Source organism: Megalops cyprinoides, chromosome 15 (genome assembly GCF_013368585.1).
Source record: "Megalops cyprinoides isolate fMegCyp1 chromosome 15, fMegCyp1.pri, whole genome shotgun sequence".
NCBI lineage: Eukaryota > Metazoa > Chordata > Actinopteri > Elopiformes > Megalopidae > Megalops > Megalops cyprinoides.
In genome coordinates, this window is record NC_050597.1 from 23,050,001 (window position 1) to 23,064,180 (window position 14,180).

Genomic DNA, 14,180 nt, shown 5'->3' on the forward strand with positions numbered 1-14,180 from the left:
AATAACCCACTAAATTTTGCGCCTGCATGTCAAGAGCATTATTTCACAGCGTACACTCTGTTAGCATACTGATGTCGCCTTAGCAAGATCGACCATGCTAAATTCTCAGACTGACTGAAACCAGGCCAAGGAGGTTAACCCACCAAGACCACGTATTCAACGTCTGATTGCTACAGTAGCTACGCAAGGCATACTGTCAAAATTCAAAATTCTAATACTGTTACGCAATAAATATATTGCTTGTATAATATTCAGATTATATAACTATATGAATACAGTTCCTGCAGACACAAACACAATTTCTAGCTGGGTAATCATTTTCAGGTATACAATGTACAAAAAAGACTGTTCTGACAAACACATTGTAGCTAGCAATTGTACCTGTTGGGAAAATTGCTAAAAAACGAAAGCAGCTTAGAGAATCTCCAAAACTTTATCATACACTTTCATCATATGTTTTTTATAAGATAAAATGGTCTCATTTGTAAATCTATGAGCACATAATAAAACAACATACACTTCAGTGCTAGCTAGTTAGCTAGCTTGCTAGTGGGGAACAGAGGGCCAGCTAAACAGCTAACTAATGTTCTTACAACCCTCTCTTGGTTTTCCCCCCTTACAAAAACAACATCTCATCCCCCTGCAAAAGGGCAAAGATATCTAGTGGGAACATTTAGTAGTAACAGCTAATGGGGGAAGTTAGGTCATTTAATAGTCTATAAATCAAAAACACATCTAAAAGTAGCATACTAAGTTGGGGTGAGTATGAGAAGTGAACGAAGGCTAAAAGTTGTAGGAGGATGAGTGGTCTAACTGTATTGTAGGAAACCATAACCATAAGTAATCTTGACAGATAGCAATAGTCTTGGCATGTTTCACATGCAGACTAATAACTTGGAATTTAATTAAGCTGAGCTGCAGCAAACACATGTGGCATGCCCTGAAGAATAATGGGAAGTCTTCTCCAAACACAGGCGTTAACCCCCGAGTCCCCTGTGCAAAACCTGAGTCTGAATCCCTGAGTGCACATCTCTAGGCCAAAACCTGAGCCCCTAATACACTTCTCCAAGCCCTAACCTGAACCCCCCAAGGAACTTCTCTGAGACAAAAGGCTAAATCCCTGAGTGCACTTCACTAAACCAAAACTCAAACCCTTTAGTACCCTTCTCCAAGCCCAAAACTGATTCCCCCAGTCCCTTTTTCCAAACCCAAACCCTCCCGTACCCTTCTCCAAAGCAAAACTCAATCCCCCAGAACGCTTTCCTAAACCTAAACCCTCCTGTACCCTTCTCCAAACCCTACCATAAATGCCAGAGTGGCCTTCTTCTATCCCAAACCGGCCCCTCTCGCTGGAGTGCGCGTACCTTGTGCAGGCAGGTGTCCACCACTTCGTTGCACACCCTCTCCAGGTCGTCCGTCACCTCCAGCCGGGCCCGGACGAACTCGCAGAGCTCCTCGTTGCTCATGACGTCCCAGATGCCGTCGCAGGCCAGCACCACGAACTCGTCCTCGGGGGCGCGCGCGATCTCGAACACCTCGGGCTCGGGCGACACCAGCTGCTCCGTGGGGCCCTTGCCGTCCACGCACTTGTAGTCGTAGTCGCCGAGGGCGCGCGAGACGGCCAGCGAGCCGTTGACCCGCTGGATCATGACGGAGCCGCCGGCGTTCTGGATGCGCTCCTTCTCGCGCGGGTTGCACGGCTTGTGGTCGAGCGTGGAGAAGCGCACGTGCGCGTCGCGGTAGAGCACGGCGCGCGAGTCGCCGCAGTTGATGAAGTAGAGGTGCTCGGGCGACAGCAGCACGGCCACCGCCGTGGAGCCGCTGCGGTCCATGCCGTTGCGCAGGTCGGAGAAGCTGCGCATGTGCTCGTCGATCTTCAGGAAGCCCGAGCGGATGCCGCTCTTCACGCCCTCCACCGTGGGCTCGGGCGCCGGGCCGGGCTTGTCGGCGCCGCGGAAGCCCTCGCTGCCCGTGATGTGCTCCAGCAGGTGCTTGGAGCAGTAGTTGGCCACGCGGGAGCCGGCGTGCCCGTCGTACACGGCGAAGAAGGACCAGTCGTCCAGGCCCTGCGGCAGGCCCACCACGGCCGTGTGCGCGTCCTCCATCTCCACCCGCCAGCCCTGCATGCTGCTCAGCCCGTAGCGCAGCCCGTTCCCCGCGCCGTGAGCATTGTGCTTCTCTGTCTTCGGCTTGTCCAGAAACGCACCCATGGCTCAGGGCTCCACCTGGGAGAGGAGGGAAAGGAGAGAGGCACAGACAGATTTAGGGGAGGACTAAGATGCTCAGAAAGGTAGTAAGGAGCAGCGCTCCTGTGAAGGTTGCCAGCTCTGTTCCTGGGTGTGGCACTGCTCTTGTACCCTTGCACAAGACACTTAACCTGAACTGCTTCACCAAACACCCAGCTGTTTAAACACATGACACTCTAGTTAGTCTAGAAAAGGGGCGTCAGCAAAGCAAATGATGTAAAGCAAAGCAAGATGTGTTCAAATCAAACACCAGGAACTCTCCTTTCCGTCCCCGATACACCACTATGTCCTCCACATGCCCAGCATTACTGAGGATGTTGGGTTTGGGTTCCACAGTGATACCCGGCATGAAAGGGGCCTTCTGCAATGACTGTAGTGAGTGTCAGAGAAGGGACGGCGTGTCGTCAGGGAAACAAAGGCCCTGTGTGACACAACGTGCCCGGGCGTTTATACCCCATGGCGACAATCCCTCCTCTGAGCTCATGCGGGGGAATCGAGTGCTCCAGCACCCCTCCGCAAGCGGCCCACGCTCTCAGCACGCCGCCTCTAAGAAGATTATTTGGGAAATTGGTTGGGGAGGAGAAAAAAAAAAAAAAACTCAAATTCATACTTCATGATCTTCCCACTTCTCTCTGCGGGCCTCCTAATCTAATCCCAAATTCAGCTCCTTCCCTCTCTCATATGGGTCTTATCACATTCCTGTTCCTCTCTCTGGATCTACCTCTCTTTCAGCCCCTGGCTCTCCCTCTCACTCCCTGGGTCTGCCTCTCTTTCACTCCCGGCATCTCCCTCTCTTTCTCATCCCCTTGGTCTCCCGCTCGTTCTCCCTCCCTGGGTCTCTCCCTCTTTCACATTCCCTGGGTCTCCCCCTCTCTAGCTTCATTCATTTTCATGGACGCCGATGTGAAGTTGAATGGGGAAAAAAAAAAAAAAAAAAAGGACGCGGGTGTGATTCCAATTAAAAATGGAAGGCTTTAAAGCGTTTGCCTGCGATATTAAAAATGGAAGGCTTTAAAGCGTTTGCCTGCGATGCCGCTGCAGCCCGTGGCATTGCGAGGATGGGTTACATCACTGATCGGCGTGGAGCGCGATGTCCGTCCTGCGCGAGGGGGGGGTGCAGGCGGAGGGGAAAAGAGCAACAGTTGCTGCCCGTTCCTGTTCCAGGCGGCGGAGGAAGAGACACAGTGAAAACACAGAGACAAACAAGGCGAGATTCTTGGCTCCGGTTCGGGTTATTGCTCAGGCCGAGGCGCTGCCTCTGAAAATCAGCACTCCTAAGCCCAGATAATCCACCCGCTTGCGCTGTGACACAGAGGAATGGGGGAGGGAGCGAGAGGGAGCGAGAGAGTGGGAAGGAGGAAGAGAGAAGAAAGTGACAGCACGAAACAGGCAGAGGAGGGGAGAGAGAATACGGGGACTGGAGGGGAGAGAGCGGGAGAAAGCAAAGAAAACAGACGACGGGGAGAGAGGGAAAGAGGAAGAAAAAAGGAAAAGGAGAGGTGAGGAGAAAATGAGAGATGCATGGCAGAGAGTAGAGAGGAAATGAAAGAGTGGGAGCAAGAATGTTTATAGAAAGCAAAAGCCGACAAGAAAACCCCTCTACCTGAAAAAGCTCGTCTACCTTAAGTTTTCTCCCTGAAGGGCCAGAGGCTGACATTATGCCTGCCATCTGCCATCATGATTCACTGTAGTCAATACAGATCTCAGGCCGCTTATCTCAAAGAGAAGGGGCTCCCCGGTGTCCTGAATCAATGCCCAATCAGTCTCCTTCAATCTAGCCACCTATTAATGCCACACTTTAATTGGCTAAGCAATTCCCCCACTCCACACCTCAGCTGATGTGTGGCAAGCATCCAAAGGCAAAATGTGGCTGCAGCATGTCACCTAGGCAGGCACTACACACTGGAGGCGGTTGAGCTCAATCACACCGCTCGATGTAAGGCTCTTCGGGATCCTTGACTGGTACTGTAAATGCAATCCATAATACTGATTACTTACCATCATCATCATCGTTTTCTCTCTAAGAATAAAATCCTAAGTCACTATTTGGGGCTTATGCGATAAAAGCAACACCAAGGTCACTGCACCTAGCCCTGTAGGCCACAAGAGTCCAGCCCGATCATGACAAAAGCCAATGAATCACCCGGCGCAAAAACAAACGCGAGCTGCCAAGAAGTAGTTATTGCAACACGCACCCGAAAATACACAATCTGCTGCAGTTTAAACAAATCATTCCTACAGCAGAGAATAACAAACAGAAACGGCCGTAGAGCCGGGGCGGGAGAGCGGGGAGCGGCGGAGATTCACGGCCCAGCCGAGGATCAACAGGGCTGCTGGAACGGGGCCGGTTCCAGAGAGGGACACGGCTCCAAAAGAAACACGCCGAGAGCCGTCTCAGCCACTCAGAGGCCTCTGAAACCTCCCAGAACCCAGAGAGATGTAGAGGCACCATCCATAAATGAACAAAAAAAAAGGCGGGAGGGGGTGAGGGAGTGAAATCTTTGCACCAGGAGACCTGGCCGCACGGAAAATTTAGCAGCGAAATCGGCCAGAAGTTCAGTCAGACCTGACACGGAGATGCTTCCACCTTCACGTGGACCTCGGTCCGCTAAAGCGGGAAAGACTCTCGCGCCGCGGCCGCAGTAAGACAGCTTATGTCTGCGGTTCAAGTAGGTGAGAGGTTAGCGGGCGGGCTGGCCGGCGATGCCGAGCTCCGGGCCACCGTCGCCGTGACCGCAGGAATAATCCCTCCAATCGCGTCACGTGCTTAAGCCCCGAGGGACTGAGCGAGCGCGCGGCGGCGGAACAAACAGCCCGCGGCTCCGCCGGCCGCCCAGCACCTGAGGAAACCGAGGGGAGGAGAAACGGCGGGAAGAGCGGGAGGGAAGAGCGAATCAAAGCGGGGGAAACGCCGAAAAGGAGATTTCAACTTTTCAACTCGTAAACTCGGAGTGAACCTTCTCTTTTTCAGAAGGCAGTGGAACGCTTCCGAGCGGGTCTACGTCTTGCGTGCTCGTTAGTTAGCGAGAAGCCTGTCGGTGCACAGGCGCAGATTCGAGCCGTCACCCCGTTCAGACCCTGCTCCTTTCAGCAGGGCTTCTCCAGTGCCGGGTCTGGAAGCACACAGAGTGACACTTTCAACAACGCTCAAGGCAAAGCAGCTGAGAGTTTCCGCTACACGGACAGGGCTTGGCGTAGGCATGTTTGCATCTTTCTCAAATGTGCTCAGAAGGAACACGAACGAGAAAAGGTCAAGTTTCTGCACAGGCAGTACTCGCACAGCACATTCCCAGAAACCCTGTCATAACCCACACGGGCATGAACTCATACAACATGCTGAATAACGGAAATGTGTAAATGGGAGTATCATTCCTGACTGGAAATTTTTCACAAAATACAGCTTGATATATAGGGTTAGGTTAGACATTCATATTACCGCTGTATAAATATTTGTACATTTATATACTTAGTCATAAAGTACAACGAGAATGTTCACAATTGTGATGCACACTATATGACGTGTGGGGAGAAGCAGGACATGGAGTGCAGACAAGGATTAAATGTATAAATCTTCAGTTCCCCCTCATGAGTTCAACGAGTGAAAACAACAAACTACAATATGAAAGGAAACATTAAACTAAAACCAAGCCTCTGATGGGATAGGTTCTTCTCTTACTTCTCATTGCTTCACTTTCACTCTCACCTCCAGCCTCTCTTTGCATAGTAGTCCAGTTTTTCAGCAGCAAAACAGTTAAATGTCGGCATTTATATGAATGTTACGTTTATACTTTGATCAACAAACTGGGCCTTGTGGGTCTGCCTGCAGCCTGGGGCTCGAGTAGTCTGCTGCCCAACTCTGAGGCAGAGGGAGAGACATAAACCCAGCAGGCCCACTCTCAGGCAGCTCGGTCAAGCACTTTAACCAGGTGATGCTACAAAAACCCTGGCAGGTTTGCTAATTCCACTGAGTCTGGTTTGTACTGCTGATATGACAATTAAACGGTTTTACTTTAACACAGGGTTCTTCACAAAGCCATTGTTACAAAACGCATCGTGGAGTGAGCTACATTCAAAATTGCAAGTCAGAACAGACAGGATGCGGAAAGGGAGTGATTACACACACTGACAGCGAGCAAATCGGGAGTGATATCATCGCAAACAATGAGATAGGCTCAAACTACACCGCTCGGTGGGAAGGGAGATATCCTTATGAAACGCCTCGCACTTGTGTAACTCGGACACAAATAGAGCCTCCCGCCCGCGTCATTATAACCGCTAACGACCCAGAAAGAGAGAAGCGGCGGTCTCAGTGGGCTGACAGCAGCACCGTCTGCCCCGGCGTGAGGAGCAGGCCGGTTCGGCTCCGCTGCGAGGGAGTGCGAATTCTGACTCGGCTACGCGGAGAGCCACCGAATCCTCACAACACTCCAGATTCTGCACCGCAGGGGCGGAATACTCACAGGATTCCACTAACTACCTTACTGACAAACACAATCTTCACAGTATTCCAGCGGATAAGCAGGCTGACAGAATCGTCACAGCACTCCACATTCTCTAATAAGATGGATGGAATTTTGTGCTGTGTTCTGCAGAGCGTATTCTAGCAGACAGGCCAAATCCTTCCAGCACTCCACACACATGAAACGCATGGTGATGGAGTCTATGCAGTACACCTCAGAACGTTCAGTACTGGTGTGTGTGTATGTGTGTGTGTGTGTGTGTGTGTGTGTGTGTGTGTGTGTGTGTGTGTGAATACATACATATATATACATATATATACACACATGCATATATACATACACATATAGCGAAGTTGAAATTTTATTTTTAAAAATATTTTTTGGCTACTTTGAAGAATCTAACATATAAGAGCTGTTTAATGCTTTTTTTGGTCACTGTATAATTCCATGTGTTATTTGATAGATTTGTTGTCTTTAATATTATTCTAAAATGCAAAAAAAATAGTAAAAATAAAGAAAAAAAAAAGTTGTGCCCAAACTTTTGATTGGTACTGCGCTTCTCAGAAGGGCACGATGTTAACAGTGTTCTACTCTACTGAACAGAGATCTCTGCGGTCAGGTGCTGTTGTGGAGAAAGAAGACTCCCGAACACTGAAGGTCAGCCTGGCCGATGGTCAGCCGCAGCACGGGCACACCCGTCTCACCGTGTGACTCAAGTACTTCACGGGCACGAAACCCACAGAACAAAACAAAACAAAAACAACAACAAAATCACAGCGCGCCGGCCGTGGCAAAGAGGTCCCGTCGCCCACGCGAGCCGGCGCACGGGCGCGAGGGGGGAGGCGGCGAGGTAATGTGGTCACGTGACGCGGCAGCCGGGCCGGTCACATGGGCGCTCCTGCCCGTCGGTGCCCTGCCTGTTTTTATTGGGCCGTCTCCAGGAAGTGGCCTTCAAACTCCATCAAAGGGCCTTTGATGCTGTGCTGGATTATCACGGGTCTGGGCGGGAGCGGTCAGGATGTCGCAGGCTTTGCGGTCATTGAGCTGTGCGGTCGATCCTAACGGCGGAGGCCAGGGGAGACTGAAGTGCCCCTGCTCTCCTCACACCGTAAGGCAGAGCGTCTCTGTCCACACCTCGGTGTGTGCCTACGTCTGTCCTTTCATACTTTCATATTTCATACCAACAAACAACAGGCATCCTTCAAGAGCACCACTTCCTAACTGAACAGAGATGAATGAGTGATCATTGCCTCTTATGTACCGCCAGTAATACCGATCACAATGCAGTCACTCCTGTAGACAGACTGATTCAATTATCAATCTTAAAATATTAAATATTGAAACACTGTTTTTCACTGGAGCAGAAAGGTTAACTGCAACACCTTCAGAAGGACAGGCAATGTCAGAAGACAGAAGATGTGAAGGTAGTACACTACAGTGCATGTGCACACTGCAGTATACACACACACACACACACACACACACGCGCATGCATGCACACACAAACTCTCGTGCACATGTGCGCACACATAACACTCCCTCTCACTCCAACACACATGCACACAAATAAAAAACCGTCGCTCATACAAACGCAAGCAAAAACACTCTCACAGACATACACTCTCACATACACAAGCATCGCACACAATACACACACAACTCTCACACACGCACACAAAAAAAACAACAAAAAAACTTATACACAGGCACACAGACACGCCAACAAAAGACACACACACACACACACAGCATTTCCTCCTGAGATGACACACACTGTTGAGGTGAGACTCTGGCTTTCACACAATGGGAGGTTCTCTGCTGAGACAGTTAGACCAGGGTTGCACAAGCTTTCCGTGACTCAACAATCCAGAGGCAAATATCACAACCCAACCCTCAAGAAGTTATTGTGCATACCCTGTAAGTGGGTGTTTTATACTGGCACTTACATGGAAATATCATAGTAATCGTGCCATGCAGTAACAGCAGTACATCACAACCATGGCCTTGTGGCGAAATAACAGTCTTCCAAGTGTGCTGCGCCTCTAATTACCATGTGCTCACCTCAGCATCTCAAAGACACAAATTTGGGTGTGGACCTGTGCTTAGTGCGCGGCTGATACAGCCGGGACGTTTCCTAACTTGCGCCCTCATGCCCTCCAGCAGCAGCGAGGGGTGGCGGTGTCACCCGGGGGGGGTGGGGGGTGGGGGGTTGGACATGTGTCCCCGATCGCTGCCCGGGCCCCTGTCCCCCTTTTGTGCCCGCTCTGAAAGCAGAACCAGTAGAAACATTCTGGAACATGTCTGCCGCTCCCGCCCGCTGTCAGGCCAGGGCGACTGGCGTGGTGGGGCCGAGCGTACCCCCTGTCGCCATTTCGTGCCTTTGTTCGGCACCCAGGCGCAACCAAAACGCACCACTTTCTGTAGCACTGACCACAGGTTAAAGGGCAAAGAGCACAATCGCTCAACAGCATTAACATCAAAAAAAAAAAGAAGAAAACCGCCAGGTCTACCTTCACTTGTAAACATGTCTTGAGCTAAAATCACTATATTTATGCTGCAAAAGACACCGGTGCTGACCAACGCAAGTGTGGCTGATTGAGCATCTGTGCGAGTGTAGACTGGCGAGGCACATGGGGCGGAGGCAGGGGCACCGGTTTCCCCAATTTGTCAGAGGCGCCTGCGGGAGGCGGGCACGGCTTGTCAGGGCACGCCAGTACGACGGGCCTCGCGTGTGCCGCACGGCAACCCAAAACAACGCCCGGGCACACCGGCGCAGGGCCATCAATCTGCTTGCCGCGTTCAGAGGCAGCGAGGCACCGCAGCACACCCCGCCTTACACTCAACGCCTCCATGGGCCCAACGCACGAGGGATGGCAGAGCAGCATAGTGGTTAGGAAGCAGGACTCGTAACTGACAGGATGCCGGTTCGATTCCCCACCGGGGCACTGCTGCTGTACCCTTGGGCAAGGTGCCCAAAAAATTGCCTCAGTAAATATCCAGCTGTGTAAATGGATAACTTTGTAAAAAATAAAAAAAAACTGTAAGCAATGCAAGTCGCTGTGGATAAGAGTGTCTGCTTAATGCCAATGAACACAAGGGTGATCTATGATGCACTCACATCTCATGTGCGCGCGCGCGCACACACACACACACACACACACACACACACACACACACACACAGAGTTTCCGATTAAGTTTTAGACGTCTGTGTTTCACTTACAATGCTACCCATTCACTGCATGGATGAATGACATTCAGACTGTTGAACCGGTTTAATCCACGAAGAATTAGGAGAAAAAAAAAAGCAATGCTAAGTTCTAAGAAATTTCTGACAGTTGACAACGGCTAACGTTCATTTCAGTCCAAGAAGGAAATCTACGATAAGCCCTTTCACAACTGGAGGCATTTAGCAGCGTAAATATCCTCAAAACACATTTGAGAAAAAACACGCGTTGTTCTCTCTCCAGTGGCATTCCATGCCGAGGACATCAAGATTATGAATCTTCATTTGCAAAGCAGATCCCATTATCTTGGCTTGCATCGGCGTCGGGGATTAACGAACACCCTGATACGGAAAAGGAAGGACAGCAGACTTCATATGCTGATGGTCTGCTTCAATAAATGCTCATTAAATCTGAATACATGGCTCTACCCAACTGAAGTGAGCTAATAACTAATCACCAAAGCCATTCCCCTCTGTCCGTCCCGGACTGGTTCAGGGTTCGAGACCCGGTCCAGTCTCACAGCTCTTGATCGTTTCTGGTTTGGAATGCACAACTGACACTCAACCCCACAGCAACAACAGCTCCGATGGCTCGTTTATTCAATATACCTCAGTACTTCCATTGGCCCTTTTAATAGAGGAAAGTCACCCACCATGGTTCTGATGTCTATGTTGTTGTGAATGTGAGATGTCCAATAATGGCCCGAGTCTACCCTTCTCTGGAGCAACTTCACACTTTCACACTCCAATATAGGCAGAGCATCCATCTCGAGGGTACACCCTTGGGGTTCGAACCGGCAACCCCTACAACTCTAGCCCCCCGATAGGCTTAGCTCCATGCTGAATCTCCCTGGCCCCGGCTGGCCTGGGATTAGGAGGAAGGGAGCAGCTTTAAGCTGCTTTGACCAAACCGCGACAGTAAGAACATTACAAGCATCCCAATATAGACACTGAAATCGTTCCTCGCCCAAATTAGACACGGAGCGAAAGAGGCGTGAGTCGCAGAGCGAGAGGATCGGCCCTTTGCCCATGCTGCTGTTAGCCACGGTCTAAACGCCGGGCCGCTGTTTGGCGGTAAGTGCCCTGACTGGACCTCCCAGGCACACACAGCTCACAAGATCACAGAGCCAACGGCACACCTGAGTTGAGGCAAACGTGAGAATTTATCAAGTTGCCCCTCGACCTCATCTACTGTAGGTATCGCTCTGTGCCTTCCAAACACAAACATACCCCGCCATCCCAAAAGGCCGGGCGGGCTCTGAGCAGACGTGGGCCCAGGCCGGACTATAAATAAGCGTCCCGCCTGCCGGGTGGGGGGAGGGGGCCGTCTGCAAGCGCCCTTCTCCGCGCGAGGGGTAGCCACGGCAGGAATGTGCCCAAAAAAGGCCGGCGTCCGCTGGCGACGGGCGGCAGGGGTCGGGAGGCCCTGTCAGGTGGTGTTGCGCAGTGTCACGGGCCCCAGAACGCCCCGCTGTCTGCGGCGGCCGCACCACGCCACACTCACGCCAGGCTATAAATACCCCCTCCCGGCCTGGCTCGGGTTACGCGTCCTGCCCCCCCCCCCCCCTCCCCCGCCGCTCTCACAGGCCAGGTGTGGGAACGGGGCAACACCAGCTCCCCGCCCCCACCCCGTTCATTCAGGGGAATCCACACCCTCTCCATCTACAACGGGACACAGACATGAGGGGGCGGGGGGGGGGTGGAGTTTAGGGACTGAAGTGTAATCCAAGCTCTGGAGCCCTGCGTTTGGAGGCGAGGAAGAGCTTCACGGCTGGAAATGCGCTTCAGTGCAGTGAGCGGGCTCAGAACTCTAACTGGCGCTGGTGTGAGGGTACGAGGGGGAGCGGGGAGGGGGAGAACATGGCGGCTTCAGCTTGCGACACACAAGATCTCCGGAGTTCCCCTTCCGAAACCGTGGCGCGCATCCAAAGGGCCAACCCGTGCGCCGGGGGTTCCGAGAGGCGTTAGAGGCACAGGGATGGCCCTCGTGGGCACTCTGGAGGAGAACGCTCTTCTGCGGGGACAAAGCCGGGGAAAGGGGGGGGGGGGTCCAATCTGGATCCTAGGCCCCCGCAGGAGAGCAGGGAGCACCTGTACCTCTCGCGTCTGAGCTCGGCCTCCGCCACCTTTGATCGCGCGCCCCTATTAGCATCACACAAGTGGCGCGGCCCAAAAATAACGGCTCATTGCTTATGGATGTCTGCCCACCTTTCAGACCCGCACGCTCACAGACGCCATCGGCCACCTGAATAAAACCGACACAAATAAACTGGCACGAGCAGGAAGTGAGGATGTCCCTTTGAAGATGGGCGGGGGGGGGCAGGGCGGGGGAGGAGAGCCGAATTTACAAAGCTGTGATCCCGCAGTCAAACCCCCGCCGCTTTGTTCTTCAATAAAAACACTCTCCGCTCCTTGTCCCCTTCTGTTGTTTTAATCCGGCCGTTTTAGCATTGTAAACGACCACAAGTCACGGCTAATATCTTGCGGGATTAGCGCTAGTGCGGCGCTAAGGAGAGCCGGCAGCAAAGGGGCTGTATCACTGACTACTTTACACAGGTACAGGAGGTGTATGTACAGGTATATTCATTTATAGGCACTCAGAGCTCCTCACAGCCTTAGTCCTGCCTTTACTCAGGGGACAGACACTAGACTGGGGTTGGCTGTGTAACAGCTGTTTGTAGTCGCGTCCCCACAGTCAGCGGGTGTGAATCCAGCAACAGCGAGGTGAAGCGCTGAATGCAGGCTTGCTGGTCTGAGGTCAGTGTTCATGTTGGTGCTGGACACCCGTAGTTGACCTGACAGAAACATTAAAACAGTGCTGAACCGGGTGACTGTATGTGACTGACTTATCTGCACCGTGAGTGGGCGGGGACGGCAGGGGGGAGTTTTCAGAAAGGGTCGACGCTGCCCGCTCCCGGTCTCTGGCACCGCAGTGATGTAACCGCTGCGATGTGCCCCGTCTCCATGGTTACTCTGCTTGGAGTGGCAGCTGGGTGGTTTCCATGGCGACAGACCCCGGGCGCTTCCTCTCCCTCTGCGTCTCTGGCGTGGAGAGTGCGTCTGGAGAGTGCCCTGCCGCAGTGTGGCTGCGCAGCGCACCCCTTTTAAGCTCCCTGAACTCGACATACGCTGGCTCAATTACACAGGAGGAGAGGGTACGGGAAGCCAGAGGGGCCAAAAAGGAAAGAAACTCAACACTCAAAATGCAGCTTCCTATTAAACACAGCACAGCTCTCGGGGAAAAAAAAAAGCACCCGGAGGGCCGGGCTGCCGCTGGAGGCTTCTGGCCTCGATAACACGGTCAACTGCGTTGCATAAGCGTTCTTCCGGTGCGTTGGGTCAAACGTGTCCCCCCCTCACCGTGCTCACCGCTCGTTCACTCATCCCTCATTCCGTCCAGCGTTCACCCCCACAGACTCCTCTAATCTCCGCAGCAAACGAGGTGAGGACTTTAATCCGCTGTCCCCGAGTCACACTCGGGGGGGAACGACCTAAGCCAGCGCTGGCGTCAACCCCCAGACCGCAGCTCTCCCGATGACCCCACCTCACGCGAGCGGGGCCCGGCCGATGCCCCCCCAGAGCTCCTTCCACCAGAGCAATGCTCCCGCAGCGGCGCCCATGCGAAATTAAACCCGGTTGGTAATTAACCAAAAAAAGCTAACGTATTTACAGAATTCGTTTAAGCGTTTAAAGAATCGCGCTTTGCTGTGGAGCTCCTTTGAGGACACCAAAAGGAATGACATTAATGCATATACATGACCGGACCTGTGGCGTTCGTGCCTGAGGCATCACGCCAGCTTAATGCCTGCCTGACACTAAGGACACAGTAACTACAGCTGGCAAACAGCAGCCCCATCATCACTCAGACTGGGGGGGCACAATACGGTAGGGAATATTCAGATAGAGATCACACACTCTATACACTGAATCAATTCATCACAAATGGAGTTTCCCTTGACGTAACCATTGCTTAATTCTTCCATTATTTTTTATTAAGGATAAGACCTGTATCTATAGCAATACTGTGATGTTACAATCTGGCTCGTACTTTTTTTTTTCCTTTCTGAACATGTGTGGGGATCCCTAAAAGGTCAGATTTCTGTGAGCACTTAGTGGATATCATGTGAGAAAAAATATTGATTTTTTTTCTCTAATCCCTTTTTTGTCATTGTAATCCAGGTTGCCAGTCTGTGAAAATACACCAAAACCAAGCAAGAGCAGAGTTCAAAGGTTGCTCGGCTACATTTCA

General features: G+C 52.0%; 1 protein-coding gene across 4 annotated transcripts in view; it reads right to left on the minus strand.

Moving 5' to 3' along the window:
• ppm1ba (protein phosphatase, Mg2+/Mn2+ dependent, 1Ba) overlaps positions 1–14,180 on the minus strand; it is a 46,874-nt gene that overhangs the window by 14,212 nt on the left and 18,482 nt on the right. For all 4 annotated transcript variants that reach the window (XM_036546515.1, XM_036546516.1, XM_036546513.1 and 1 more), the window contains exon 2: positions 1,365–2,225. In XM_036546515.1, the coding sequence (XP_036402408.1) occupies positions 1,365–2,210 (846 nt within the window). In that variant the 5' untranslated portion in view covers positions 2,211–2,225. The remainder of the gene's footprint in view (positions 1–1,364; positions 2,226–14,180) is intronic.